Below are 14,991 nucleotides of genomic sequence, written 5' to 3'. Positions count from 1 at the left end.
ATATATGTAACAGAGAAACTGCACAATATTGTAGAAGAGGAAGACGACGCTACTATGTAATGGCGAAAGAAAACTGATGAGCTTTGTTATTTGATCTGAGTAAACCTGAAGAATGCCTCATGATTAACTATCATAAACCGACCAAGATGCCTGATATGGAACCAACTGGCTAACGTTAAACGATTACCACAGCCTGATATAACACCATTCTATCTTTTATGACTGATCGGCAATGCCTGACACAGAGCCCGTCAACTTATTAACATTACATATGTCCGATGTAGAACCAACAGGCGACCACCACCATGTTTGCTGCTATGGAGAACGTTAACGGCGCCATCTTGGACCGCAAGACCCCGGATGAGAGCCAGACTGCCTTTGACTTTGGCACATTTGGAATTGCCGTTAACAAAGAACGGTGCAGCGCGACGTCATCGGCTCCCAAAATCACAAGGACCAGCGACACGTCACTCAACTTCTTCGTCGTTCCTAGCACCAGCACGCTGTTGGGGGGAAGCTGCGGAGGGGAAAGCTCCGTTGGAACTGAGGTTTGCTATTTTTCAAGCTTTCCAGTCTTTGAATGGCAAGGATTGTTGCTCTGCTTGCAACGACTGCGCAGGAGCTGATTAAATAAACACTCCTTTATTTGCTTTCAGAATTTCCAGTCCAAGAAAAACCCCTACGCCTACTCCGGAAGCTCTGACGCGGTGCAGTCGTCTGTGAACGGGCTGACGGTCCGGGGGCAGGGCGGTCCTCTGGCGGTCAGCAGGCTGAGCGAGCCCGTGCAGATCGTGACGGAGCGTGCGGAGGGACTGCCGGCGGCAACTGAGACGGGATCTACCGTGCCGTCCTGGCAGCAGGCCATGTCGGTTAGTGGAACACATTTTTCATAGTCCATATCATTAGATACATCATATTTTTTGTACCAATAAACTTGTCATTTCTACCCTAGATGCACTCCTTTAACGTGACGGAGGCCGGGAGCTCCATCCACATCACGGTGCTGTCTGTGGAGCAGAACGTCTCCCTCCGGCTGTACCTCAGGCGGAACGACCGCCCCACACGCACGAACTTTGACCTCAACACGACTCTGCCTCGCCCGTGTAAGTAATCTATACAGGTGCATGTCGCTGTCAGAATTATCTTACAACTTAAGCGCACGTTTTACATTTGAAATTTTCTTGTCAACACCCAAACTGCAAATGCGATTACATTTTTACCCACACAAGCTTATTATGGCTTTCCGGACCCGTCTTTATACACCATGCATACATGATATTAGATCATATTATGTCATTGCAGTCTAAACATGATCATGACATATTAAGAAGTTGCGTCATATCTAACTTTTCATGATATTTCATGCATGCAACAACTATGCTAACTTGTAAAATCAAACCTATGCAGATTCTGAAGTATTCAAGGTCCAGCTCGGGAACAATCAAAGCGCGGACCAAAGCACGTTCAACTGGTTTATTTCTGCTGACGAAATCCTGAATGTTGGGGGAGTCGGAGAGTTCACAGTGGGTAAGTGTTCGAGAGCATTTACAGTGTCTAACTGTCCCTAACTGTAAGGGGAGTCGGATAGTATACAATGGGTGAGTGCAGGTCACTTCTATGTCACGGCGGGCAGGTATGGTGGGTAAGATGATGTTTAGTGCTGAAATTCTAATATTGCTGTTCTTGATGATGATGAAGTAAATCCACAGGATGGGTGTCTGTTCTAATAGCGTTGTAATCATACTATTGAATCGTGTTGTATTCGGGTTGGGAGGGGGGTGGGGGGTACGCGGCAGTCTGAGCATGAGTAAATGGCTTTAAAAGCAATTCACAAAACTAAATTGACGAGAATGATGCTACTTTGTAACGTGGAGGTTTATTGATTGCAGATAGCAATATTATTTGATAAACTACCTTGTATTTTATTTCAAATTAGCCAAGATTATTGTAACGAAATTAACTCCTTACCCACTGCAGGTGTTGACCATGTTCCCTATACGGAAGCCGGGAGGACAGAGCAAAGCATTCAGAGTGACTACAGTCACGTCAACTTCACAACAAACTACACCATGCAGATCTTCACTACAACCTGCCTCTTCTTTGACGAAGTCACACAGCAGTGGAAGTCTGACGGTTGTAAGGTACTTAAGCCACCCTTCTCTATTTCAAAACGGCGTGCTTCAATATCACCAAAGTCGCAGGGGTAATGTACTCGTAGTGTTGGTACCGTTATGATGTAATATGTAGTATTTAAGGCGTTATTATGTATTTAAAAATTATCAAACAAAGCATTATATCTTAGGAGAGTTTCTTATTAATATCAAACTGTGCAAATACTTTTAATTTCAATGGCAATTTGACTTCAAAATGACGTCAAAAAATAGCATTATATGTTTTCCATCTGAGATCAGCAATCTTGAACATTTTAGAATACATTTGTTATACATTTATTCCCCAAACACAATGAAAATGAACTTAAACGTTAATTGCAATGCGTTTTGCAAACAAATCATGTCCTTGCTGCAGGCCGGTCCGCTGACAAGTGATCGCCTGTCCCACTGTTTCTGTGACCATCTGACGTCGTTTGGATCCGGTTTCACCTTCTTTGTTGCCCCGAATTCTCTCAACATCCTTCAGGCTCTTCAGGGTAAGCTACGATACACGTCGTTTTTAGAAGGCAAGGCGTAGCATAGCACCAGAGTGGGAATATACAACACTGGAGTAACACGTCTTTGTTACGTTAGGCCAACAAGGCGGCCTTCCTTACTAACTTTACTGAGGTTGAGAGCAAGGCACATCACCATTGGAAAGTTGTATAATTACATTGAAGGAAATATGTAATCGTAACCAAACCAAATTGATACTTGGATGTTGCTGATTAGGGTTGAATAGACTGAGGCTGTCATTGGCCGCTGTCATATAATACATGCGTCGCTAACGGTGCAATACAACCATTTGTCCCCCATCAATGTGAACACACATAATTGTTCTAATAATCATGTAAACACGTCTCGTTATCAATTACATGTAATCCTCTGCTCATTTAACCAATTCACCTATACCTTTTACTGCATTACTGCTGCATCCTTAATATATGCAATGTAAACTGATATAATCATTCGGCCAGGAGATTGCTTAAAAGTCAATGTGCAGAATAACACCACAGAGGGAATAGAGCCAGCCATACATGTACGACGAGTGGCCTGTGTGTCTCTCTCTGTACGACGGGAGGCAGACTTTGCTAGTTACAGTCGTTACTGTGGGTGAAAAGAATATAACTTACCCTTGGGAAATTAAAACCCTTAACTACCGTGAACATTGATAACGTGTTACCATGCAGGCTTCCTGAACATCGGCGAGAACCCAGCTGTAGTCATTTGTATCAGCGTTATTTTCGGTCTCTACCTCTTGTTGGTGATCTGGGGAAGGCACAAGGACAAAGAAGATGCCAGGAAGGTACATCATATATATTTTTAGTATTCCTTATCGCTATATTTGATAATCAATATTCATCACATTTCGGTAGCTTCCTTCCTTAACAGGAAATACTGCTCCCTTATCAGGTCGGAGCCACTCTGCTAAGAGCCTCCCGGCGAGGACACGACAACTTCTACAGAATCATGGTGTTTACTGGGCCCAGGGCGAGCGCTGGGACAACAGCACGGGTGAGGGTTTATAATTGTCTTCACATGCCTTTTCTCTTCCGTTACTTTCCCCTTCTATCTGTTTCAGTGGCACCACCGTGCACAGGTGTGTGCCAGGTAGCTCTCTCCTCAGCCTGCACTTTCCAGGTGTCTGTAAAATGTTGCCGGCTTTCAGGTCTCTCTTACAGTTGCCCTTACGCGATTCGTCTGGATCTAGAGGCTAGTTAACCATACGGTAATCCTTTGGGATCCCTCTTTCCTCCATACGCCTGACATGTCCCAGCCACAGAAGACGGCGTTGGCTGAGGATGTAATAGATACTTTGCCATTTTACTGTTGCAGGATGATTCTGTTGGGTACTTTATCTCTAGCTGCCTTAGTGTACATTAAATGGTGAATAACCAGCCAGACTCACAGAAGTATACGTGCTTAAATTGATTTGTCTTTGGAACGGTTTAAAATTACTCCTTAGCCTTTTTCATGTACTATATAACTGTTTATATTCCATGTAACCGGTTCATATGGAACTGTCTGTATTTTATGCTGCGGGCATATATTTATTTGTATGAGACCTGAAAGATTACGTGAATATGAGCTTAAGGGTATCTCAATTAACCAATAAAACCAATTTATGAAACTGTTTGTATCTCATCCTGCAGGTTTCTCTAAAACTGTTTGGAGAGTCCGGCGAAGCTGGCCCTGTTGTGTTGGAGGATCTGGACCGGGTCACGTTCCAGCAGGGCGCGGTGGACACGTTTGTGCTGTCGGCAGGCTGCAGATTGGGCGCGCTCAGCGCCGTGCACGTCTGGCACGACAACACGGGTGGGGACCCGTCATGGTGAACACCCCTTCTAAAATAATCTGTTATATCTACAATCACTCAATAATCTTATAATGTCTATCAATTATGTCCTAATATTAGATACAAATTGAACGAAATTGAAATCAAGACAGCACAGCGATGAAAAAAACCCGAATCGATTATGATGGTGGAGAACAAAAGATATATTTATGAAGAAAGAAAAAATAAGATTACATATAAGATAATCTAAACTAACGCACAGTTAATATGCCTTTGCTGCAGGTACTTGAACAAGATAGTGGTGCTGGACTGCGACAATGATGATAAATACACGTTTGTCTGTGAGAGGTGAGTCAAATGCGTATTTCCTTATCCTCTCTAGTGGCGGTGCCAGTCATCGCTAAGTATGGTCCGTTGGTCGTTGACCAAAAATGCCATTGCGGTAGGGGTCTTGCCTGAGTTTTTTGCTTTGCGGAGGAAGCAATTAAGTACACTTTTACAAGGCGCCCATTTTTAAATTAGCAAGGCTTACACTGCCATGGGGGAAATTGCACCGTAAATATTAGTCGTACGGAGTTGTCTATGCCAAGTAAGTATTAGTCGTACAGACTTGTCTGTTACAAACAAGTATCAGCGTCAAGTACGGAGTTGTCTGTGACAAGTAAGTATTAGTCGTACGGAGTTGTCTGTGACAAACAAGTATCAGCGTCAAGTACGGAGTTGTCTGTGACAAGTAAATATCAGTCGTACGGAGTTGTCTGTGACAAACAAGTATCAGCGTCAAGTACGGAGTTGTCTATGCCAAGTAAGTATTAGTCGTACGGACTTGTCTGTTACAAACAAGTATCAGCGTCAAGTACGGAGTTGTCTGTGACAAGTAAATATCAGTCGTACGGAGTTGTCTATGCCAAGTAAGTATTAGTCGTACGAAGTTGTCTGTGACAAGTAAGCATTAGTCGTACGGAGTTGTCTGTGACAAACAAGTATCAGTCTCAAGTATCAGCCTCAAGCAAAGGCTTATATGATGATATTGTCTAAACCACAAAGGAAATGTGACGAACAAGGTGCAGCTAAACTGCGTCTTTTATTTTTAGATGGCTTGCTGTAGAGGAAGGCGATGGACAAGTGGATCGGCTCTTGCCAGTAGCGACGGAAAAGGACCTGACGAGCATTGGCAAAGTTTTCTCTTCTAAAACTAGCAAGGTATGTATTTCTATCAGGGGTAATTAACCTCACCCATTACTTTCGTTCTTGCCACGAGGGAAGATCATTAAATCACGTGACATACTCTTAAAAGGAAAAAAATAATGTGCAATTTCCAATTACATTGTTCTCCGTGGTATACCAATGAGCGCAAAGTATAATGTAAATCTAGGTATTCTTCATGTTTATCTTTTTCTTTCTCGCATCTTTTTTTACGAATATAGATAATTTTTTCCACTAGGATTTCCGAGACGGCCACCTGTGTTTCTCGATGCAGGGTCATCCTGCCTACAGCAGCTTCACGCGTGTCCAGCGTCTGTCCTGCTGTCTAATATTTTTATTTCCCCACTAGGATTTCCGAGACGGGCACCTGTGGTTCTCGGTGCTGGGGCGCCCGGCCTACAGCAGCTTCACGCGTGTACAGCGTCTGTCTTGCTGCCTGTCACTGCTGCTCTGCACCATGCTCACCAACATCATGTTCTTCGGCAAAGGCGAGACTTTCGCCAAACCGCCGCCGGTCGACATTCTTGGCTTTGAGGTCCAGTTTCCCTTGTCCTGGGGTCAGGTAAGAAATTTGCAGTGCATCGTCCTGAGTTTATCTAAAGGGTGCTATGCGACATTATGATGTTCTTTGTTTTATTTGCATGTATTGCAACCAATGAGCAGTTAACTGATGTTTTTATGTATTTAGAACATACCATCTTGAAGATAAAAAAAATAATTTGTTATTACATCCATATGCGTTTTTCTGGCTTCTTCTCTAGATCATAATAGCAGTTGAGAGTGCTCTGATAGTGTTTCCAGTAAACTTAGCCATCGTCCAAATCTTCCGCTACTGTGGACAAAGGCCGAGGAAGGAGAGGAGGGACGGAATAAAGAAGACTGGAAAGCCGAACTCCGATAACATAGACTCGGCTTCAACAGCTTCACAATCCACTGCATCAACGGCATCGATCGAATTTGGTGATTTGATTGTTACCTCTGTCCCGGTGACCCGTTTTAGAGGCATTCCATTATGGTGTAGCATAATAACGTCAGTTGTGTGTGTGTGTGTGGGGGGGGGGGTAGTTTTGCATGGATGCTGATGCATTCACGTAAGAAGAATATGAAATACAGATCGTGCAATGGTTTGTTATGTATTTAGCAGCATTGTCACGGCAAGCAGGCCAGGGTACGTTTGCGCTCGCTTTATGAGTAGGATATCGTGCCTATTTGTCTGCCATACATTAAATTAACTGGAGATGTCTTCATCTGCGCTCTCCCTTTCTATATTGCTGTAGATTGTATCATCATCATCTACAGTACTGCTTAGCCCACGTACAATGTGGATTACTAGCAGCTGCGTATGACTTAAGTGCATGTGAAAAACAAATGGGAAAGGACATGGGCATGTGCAAAGACAGGACAAGTGTAGTTCAGTGATATTACAACACACATATTTACACTATGTACAATGGACGGTTGCAGCTCAGTGAAGCGAAGCCCGTCCCAGCTATGTATAGTAATAAAGTCAATATAATATTGAAAGTGGACACGCTTAAATACCCGACAGACATTTACAGGCAGCGTGACAAGTTAGGGCAGTACATGTAGCTGTTACGAACTTTGCCACACTGCACCTAGTAAAACTATACACATTTGAACGGTTACATCTCTCCACAGGTAACACGCTGGGGGAGGACGATGTCGAGGTGATGGTGCACAATTTTTCCTCGCCCAGAGACAAATCCGCCCCGCCCATCGCTGGAAGCAAGGACGACTGGCTTTTCCACAAACTCCCTTACCACAACACCACGGGGGAAAGTATCCAAATGGTGGAAAGAACCTGGATTGGTCAAAACGACAAGAACGGTCAGGATATACATTTTTCACATTAAATCTTGAAGTTGTTCCAGGTACGTTCGGATCAAGGAAAATATTAGACATTACAGATTGTACCTGGTCGAGATCATTCGCAGCTTGGGAAAATGACAGCTCAGAGACAACGTTATTCGACTGGTTTCGACTTTAATTTGTCTTTCTCAAAAATCTGATTGTACCTGGTCGGTAAAAGATGATGCAAACCGCACAATATCCTAACCGTACAATATCCTAGGTCATCGCTTATATGCATTCTTACTTTACGAACATGTGCTTTTACTCAACCGAGGTGATTTTAATGACCTACAACCGTAATTCACAAAAATTATCTTCTATTCTGCAGCACATCATAGTTATAAATAAAATGCACGATTCATTCTTTCAATCATTTTGTGTCATTTATTCTTCCATTTATTTATTCATTCATTCCTGCAGCAACGGAAGCTAGAAGGGAGAAGAAGAAAGGGAGAACATTGCTTCCATGGTGGTGCGTGTTCTTTGGTACGTGATCTCGCTCCTTTACTTTGTACAGAAAGTTAAGATTGAATTTTCTTACAATGTGGCTCATCTTACACAGACAGTAAAATACATCAGGGAATAAAATGCTGTTAAGTAGAAGCTGAATAAAACCAGATTCTATTTACTCAGGACAGTGTTGTAGGATTCGTTTTCTCAAGTATGTTACTTCTTCAACATGATGCGCTAAACACATGTAGCAAGAGTGCATATTTTTTCTTTGCTGAAGGAGACTTGGAGAAGGAGTATTGATACATTGTTGCGTATTTCCCTTTCAGCGTACTTTTTGGTGTTTGCGTCTTGTTTCCTGTCGGCATTCTTCACGATGCTGTACGGGTTCGAGTACGGCAGGGCGAAGGCCGAGGCCTGGCTCATCACTTTCCTCACATCCTTCTTCATCGACCTGCTCTTCACACAGCCAATCAAGATCGTTCTATTGGCCGTTTTCTTTGCGCTCATTTTCAGGGTACGATTTGCTATCAAAAATTTATAATGATCTTGACTAAGGCTTAAGTATTTTTCAAACCCCAAGAACGAGTTGCATTTCCTCTTTGTCAATACAAATAATTTACCAGTAAATTAATAGCGATATGTCTACCATTAGTGTGTTTGTTTACAGCGTAGTTTAATTGCTCAATCGCTGTTTATTTCATTCCTGGCGAGTAGAGAATGGACAGCGAAGATGAAGAGGTCCCGACTGGGCAGCTGGAGGATGATGAGATATACATGGCTGCTGATATGGTACGTCATGATGCTGATATGGTACGTCATGATGAGATATACATGGCTGCTTATATGGTACGTTATGATGAGATGTACATGGATGTACATGGCAGCTGATATGGTACGTCATGATGAGATATACATGGCTGCTGATATGGTACGTCATAATGAGATATACATGGCAGCTGATATGGTACGTCATGATGAGATATACATGGCTGTTGATATGGTACGTCATGATGAGATGTACATGGCTGCTGATATGGTACGTCATGATGATATTCAGAAGAATTCTTACCTGTTAAAAAGATGAGATATACATGGCTGCTGATATGGTACGTCATGATGAGATGTACATGGCTGCTGATATGGTACGTCATGATGATATTCAGAAGAATTCTTACCGGTTAAAAAGTTAACGGTGTATTTCCATGATGTATGAATAATGTAGCCTTAACTGAGTAGGTACAAATGAACTGTTGCCGGTGAATGTTGAAATTCAGTAAGACACGCAGAAACAGTTACTCAACAAACTGGATATGGCTTTTGAAACGGTAGCAAATTTCAGGTAGTATACACTACACTACACTGAAGATATATAGTAAAAAAATGCTTTTATAACCTTACTATGAATTGATATTAACAGAGTACTAATTTTAGATAGCCCAATAGAAAACAAAGGTATTACTAAGTCAAAGTTGAGACGAGGTTGATGCAAACAAGTGAAGTAGCACCTTGTAGCGGGGTTGGGTGCGCCAAACCCAAAGTGCCAGAAAGGGCAGTACGCAGGCCTCCTCTTCTGTTGAGGCTGGGGCTGTACATTCTCTCTTACATAGAGATCCAAAGATTTAAATTTGAAGAATACAACTGCAACAACACCGGTAAGATCATCCTGAAAGAAAGGTACAAAGAACATTGAAAACCTTGCGCTAACGGCTACTCAACTTCCACTTCCAAATAACTACAACACAACCAGGGACGCCAGTTTCTTATTATATAAGTTACTGCTTTGGAAAATGATTCATGTTCCGTTTCCATTCACAGGAAAACTGGAGCATGCCGACCTCTACCGAAACCAATCCGCCCACCCCAGAGGAGTTAGCGGAGTCCCGAGCGCAGCGGTTCCGGGAGCTGACGGTGCGAAGCGCCTTCAAAGAGCTGCTCTTCTACGTGCTCTTCATCGCCGTCCTGGTTATTGTCGCCAACGGACCACGTGACTCCATGATGTATTATCAGACTAAGCACCTCCACAACACCTTTCTATCTGGTGGCGGAAACCATTCCCTCCAAAAGGTTGGTTAGCTGATAGCAGGCCCCAATCATTCCCTGGTTACAGTTGATTGGTGCCAGTTGTTAAGGAAATCTTTACATAGCTTAGACCGTCGTCATTTGAACAGATGGATGCACATAGAAAGGAACAAACCAACATGTAATGAAAAACACTTCGTGACTTCGATCCTCGTTACCTTGCTTTCGAATAGTTTATTTTATAAAAACAAACTGTCGAATCCTTACCAAAAGCCTTGCAGAAATTCAGTGATTTGTTTCATGATGCTTTTCCAGGCCACATCTTATGAGAAATTTTGGAAGTTTACCGAGCTTGCGTTGGTTCCCGAAATAAGCCCAACAAGTTGGTACAATGGCATGACTTTCCAGCCAGACGGTTACCTTAGCGACCACCAATCCTACATCGTCGGGACTGTCCGATTCCGCCAACTCAGGGTCAAACAAGGTCAGTTTCCGTCCGTCTTTTCCTTAGATGGTCTCTCTCTCTGTGTGATCAAAAAAATTCTGTTCTGTCTCTTTAGCTAGATGCGCATTTTTTGGGCTTTAGACAGGGCTCTAACCAGATCGAATTTTTTGTCCCGTCAACCAATTGCCATTGTTGCGAAAACCGCGATAATTCGTATACATTTTAGTTGGCATGTGGTCGAAATAAATTTTTGTGTATATTTCGTTGTTCAGACGAGCATTGCACGATCCAGAAGCCGTTTATAGGTCTCATCAACAACTGCGATGTGGAGTACAGCTACTTCATGAACGAGGACAGACATTACACGGAAGGCTGGGAAGGACCCGCAAATGTAACAGACGATCCGCCAGTCTATGAAAACTACACCGAGCAGGAGCAACCTTGGCTTTATCACGAGCCGACGCTGTACGGTGAGTGCACATACCTGTCATCTGTGGGTCAAGCCCACGGGATTTGGAAATATACTTCATTTGACACCGTGGGTCTTCCTATCTGGAAAAAAACTTGTAACACTATACAGTGATTATTTGATTGCTGACTACATATGAGTTTAACTTATCTGAAGGTTCTAAAACGCAGTTATGCAACATTACAGGGAAAATGTTAAGTCGAGCTGGTATATTACCAGGTCAATTTACTTAATAATATTGCCCTACTTAGCAGTTTAGTTACACCAGAATTATCTAAAACCACAGCAGTGTTAAAAACTAACTAAGCGTTATCCTTGTGCTGTAGATATCCCTACAAGCGGGAGATATGCAGTGTACTATGGTGGCGGCTACGTCGCTGAGCTGACTAACACCACTCCTGCGGCTTTGCTGTCCACCCTGGAGAGGTTGCAATCCAGCGGGTGGATAGATCAACATACGAGAGCTGTTTTCGTGCAGTTCACGGTTTTTAACCCCAACACGAACCTGTTTTCCATAATGGAGCTGATGACTGAGTTTCCAACACTAGGCAGCACCTGCGCGAAGGTAGAGGCCACAACTGTTCGCCTTTACCGCTTCCAAACCATCTGGGCGAAGGTTGTCGCGGCTTTCCAAGGAGTATTCGTCCTGTTTACCCTTTACTTTGTCTTTAGAGAGTGTAAGTATACTTCATGGTTAAAAGAAAGGTAATAATATGATGTGCTATGTCAAATCATCATATTGAATATAGTTATGTCATAGCAAAATGCATTGGGAATGTGTAAGGAACATTCCAGCACATTTAACATAAGATGCCAGATTAGTAGTTCATACAATATTCCATACAATCAGGTTATAAGGCATAAGCCACACACCGACTGTACCTTTTACAGCATCCATTCTAACTCACCTGCCTTCCCCCCGATCCCATACTGCACCGCGCAGTTTCCAGGATCATGCTGCTGGGCTGGGGGTACTTCAAGATGTTCTGGAACTGTCTGGAGCTGAGCTTAGCGCTCCTGTCGCTGGCTGAGATCGGCATCCTCCTCTACACCCTGTATCTCATGCTGGGGTTCAACGCTCCACAAAGGGCTACAGAAGGTGCGACACTTCACCTACACCGGCTTGCTGCTTGAGGTTCTGGATACGAGAAGAATAATGAGAACGTTTTCAAAAAGACAGAAGACAGTAAAATAGTAACAGTTTTTACCAATCTGCCAACATGTCGGAAGGTTTATTACTGGACAGTCGTTGGATGGCAGAATTTAGCTGATCTATCATAAACACGACCTGATAATGTAAACGGATCTCAACCTAGCATGCCATTGATGTGTGTGATCAATAGAAATTCATCCTATTTCTAGTGATTTTTTTAATCTAATTAAAATACTTAATACAGGTAATATTTTGTAATTATGAAATGCACGGGTCTTAGTGGCCACGTGCAGGTTTTGACACACTAGTAGCACCAAATCGTGGGTGCTTTTGTCAGCTTTAGGCAGATTAGCCTTGAGGCTCGGTGGGTCATGGGGGCAGGGGCATTGCGAATATCGAGATTAGGAGCTACTGATTCTGATCACATGTATGTAAAAACTGATTGTAAGAGTAAAACTATTTTGATATTACTCTCAAGATAAAGGTTTCTGAGCCCATAAATAGAAATAAAGCATTTTACGTTCAATGAAATTAACAATTTCATAGCTCATTTACTAGCAGAGTGCAAACTTAGATTCATTGTCTTTATCCAACACAGCTGCCCAGGACAGTTACGAAAAGTACCGCCAGGCGGCGCTCTGGGACCAGGTCAACACCTACGTGTTAGGCTGGCTCGTCTGTGTGGCGACCTTGAAGCTCCTGCATCTCTTCCGCTTTAACAAGCACATCGTCCGGGGAGCAGGTAGGGACTTCGTAATGCGGCAACAGAAACGTTACATATAGGTTCACTTACGCCGGTCAAATTTGACTTGAATACTAGATAATGCTTTTAATTTTAAGCATATTTGCCTTCGAAGGAATGAACGTAAACTCATGATCTTTCTACCGTTTGTGTAGATACAATGAAAAAGGCTGCAGGTCCGCTGACTGGGTTCGGCATTGTGTTCATCACTGTGTTCTGCGCGTTCACCATGCTGTTCTTCCTCGTGGTCGGCACCAAGCTGGAAGGCTTCGCTAACTTCGCCAGCGCCCTGCAGACGATTCTGGTGATCATACAGAGCGCGTCTAGCTACTATGTGATTGCTGAAGCAAGCAGTGTGCTGGGCCCGATAGCCTATTTCGCTTTGCTAGGCCTCTTCCATTGGGTCATGCTTCTCATGTTCGTCGCCATCTTGGACGACGCTTATCACGAGTCTATGGCCGAGCAGAAAGGCGGGAAGACCGAAAACGAGAAGGTTGCGGACATGATGATACAGCGGGTTAAAACAGCCGCACTCACAGTCGCTTCATGCGGGAGGAGAGAAAACAGATCGAAGACGTATGAAGTTCGCAGGAGACCAACTGAACAGGAGCTACTGGACATATTCAACGGGCCCGAACTGATCCGGATGGTGGAGGAAAAGAGCAACAGTAATCAGACCTTTGAATTCGTGCTGGATGACCTACAGGGGAATAGAGAATCAACCACGGACGAACCTTATAATTCTGAAAGCAACACAAGAAAGCCAACAGCGAGAGAGCCTGACTGTAAGACGCTTGGCTACAACCCAGTGCTGTTGTCCGAGCAGGACATAGCTGACGTTTTTGTAGGACCAGGAGTGCTGAAGTTCCAATCATCTAAAGATTCGGATGGGGCTTCTGTCGTTGAGTTCCAGTTCTGACTTCTAAACGGCCGTTGTTGTGGAAATTTAGGGTCAAATTAAATAGTAGATGTCAAGTTCCATGACCTGTATGTACACAACAGAAAATAAGTAAGCCATTACGATTTAAATCCTTTTCCGCGATATTGGTGGGTAACTTGATTGCAGAGCAGCTAGTTGAAGTTTTTAATCCAACGCAGTCCGATGAAAAATCTATATAGTTACAACATGATTGTAGGAAACCGTATGCGTTATGTCGTCAACTTTTGTTTGTAAATTACATCACCATCATTCTCTTGACCCCAACGAGGCTGAGTCCATACACTACTGTAGACCGCACCAGTGTATCCGCCATAGCCGCTGTCAGGTCCTTCTCGGCAAGCCCGTCGGCAAGGCCGAACTGTTTTCGTGCAGTTCACGATTTTCAACACCAACAAGAACCTGTTTTCCATCATGGAGTCCTTTACAGAATTTCCATAGTTGACTCTGAAAATAGAAATGTCATAAGGGAAGCTATACCCGAACATACAAGTAAACTGAATATAATCTGGAGTTCTGATAAGATAACAACAGTACAAGCTTTTCGCCCTCTCCTGCTGGAGATGATGTATAGTAAGAAAGGTCCCATGACAACAGGCCAAGGTACCAGTTGGGGTTTATGTAGCTGTAAAAGGTATAAGCAGAGTTGGATAATGTCTGTTTCTTGAAATAGACGTGTGCAATATAAGGGCAATATGTCTAGGGCATATGTGTTCCAGTTTCTGTACCTTCGCGAAAAAAGAATACTTAAAACAGAGGAACCAACGGCATGGTATTTCATTAATAAATAAAATGAATACACGAGCTTCATCATATTGGAAAGTTTTCGCTCATTATTTGAAAGGAATGCTTGAAAGTTTGTGTCTGCTTGAATAGAGTCCGAATAAACCTCTGTAACTCATACATTATTTATAATGTAACATCAGGAAAGTCAAATAAAATAACGGGCATTCCTCATCATAGATATTATCATCATTGATATTAGCATCAAGTAATACTACAAATATCGTTCGGGGAAAATGCACATTTTGGTCATTCTGCGTAAATGATGCTTTAACCCTATTCAGACCAGACTTTTTGGTCACCCTTGGACCACATTTTTAGGATATGATATAGACATAATATCTGACAAGTATAATACATTGACGTTGCGATGACGTAATATGACGTAATTCTGACGTCATCAATTTGTCTATATTGGCCGAACCCATGAAAAAGGCGTATTCTCAGAAAAATTCAAGTTTTGCTC

General features: G+C 43.0%; 1 protein-coding gene across 1 annotated transcript in view; it reads left to right on the top strand.

Annotated features, from left to right (window-relative positions):
- LOC118420093 overlaps positions 1 to 14,552 on the top strand; it is a 30,764-nt gene extending 16,212 nt beyond the window's left edge. The window contains exons 29-52 of the mRNA XM_035826796.1: positions 285 to 548; positions 657 to 869; positions 953 to 1,103; positions 1,408 to 1,527; positions 1,978 to 2,141; positions 2,527 to 2,647; positions 3,341 to 3,456; positions 3,564 to 3,665; positions 4,304 to 4,482; positions 4,729 to 4,794; positions 5,541 to 5,649; positions 6,002 to 6,214; positions 6,414 to 6,612; positions 7,312 to 7,500; positions 7,945 to 8,010; positions 8,304 to 8,491; positions 8,692 to 8,766; positions 9,793 to 10,041; positions 10,312 to 10,480; positions 10,714 to 10,911; positions 11,237 to 11,587; positions 11,854 to 12,009; positions 12,662 to 12,805; positions 12,961 to 14,552. Of these exons, the coding sequence (XP_035682689.1) occupies positions 285 to 548; positions 657 to 869; positions 953 to 1,103; positions 1,408 to 1,527; positions 1,978 to 2,141; positions 2,527 to 2,647; positions 3,341 to 3,456; positions 3,564 to 3,665; positions 4,304 to 4,482; positions 4,729 to 4,794; positions 5,541 to 5,649; positions 6,002 to 6,214; positions 6,414 to 6,612; positions 7,312 to 7,500; positions 7,945 to 8,010; positions 8,304 to 8,491; positions 8,692 to 8,766; positions 9,793 to 10,041; positions 10,312 to 10,480; positions 10,714 to 10,911; positions 11,237 to 11,587; positions 11,854 to 12,009; positions 12,662 to 12,805; positions 12,961 to 13,724 (4,566 nt within the window). The 3' untranslated portion in view covers positions 13,725 to 14,552. The remainder of the gene's footprint in view (positions 1 to 284; positions 549 to 656; positions 870 to 952; positions 1,104 to 1,407; positions 1,528 to 1,977; positions 2,142 to 2,526; positions 2,648 to 3,340; positions 3,457 to 3,563; positions 3,666 to 4,303; positions 4,483 to 4,728; positions 4,795 to 5,540; positions 5,650 to 6,001; positions 6,215 to 6,413; positions 6,613 to 7,311; positions 7,501 to 7,944; positions 8,011 to 8,303; positions 8,492 to 8,691; positions 8,767 to 9,792; positions 10,042 to 10,311; positions 10,481 to 10,713; positions 10,912 to 11,236; positions 11,588 to 11,853; positions 12,010 to 12,661; positions 12,806 to 12,960) is intronic.
- The last annotated feature ends 439 nt before the right edge of the window (positions 14,553 to 14,991 follow it).

This window comes from Branchiostoma floridae, chromosome 7, assembly GCF_000003815.2.
Source record: "Branchiostoma floridae strain S238N-H82 chromosome 7, Bfl_VNyyK, whole genome shotgun sequence".
Lineage (NCBI taxonomy): Eukaryota > Metazoa > Chordata > Leptocardii > Amphioxiformes > Branchiostomatidae > Branchiostoma > Branchiostoma floridae.
Note: the sequence above shows the minus strand (reverse complement) of the source record. Positions and strands in the feature narration are given on the sequence as shown.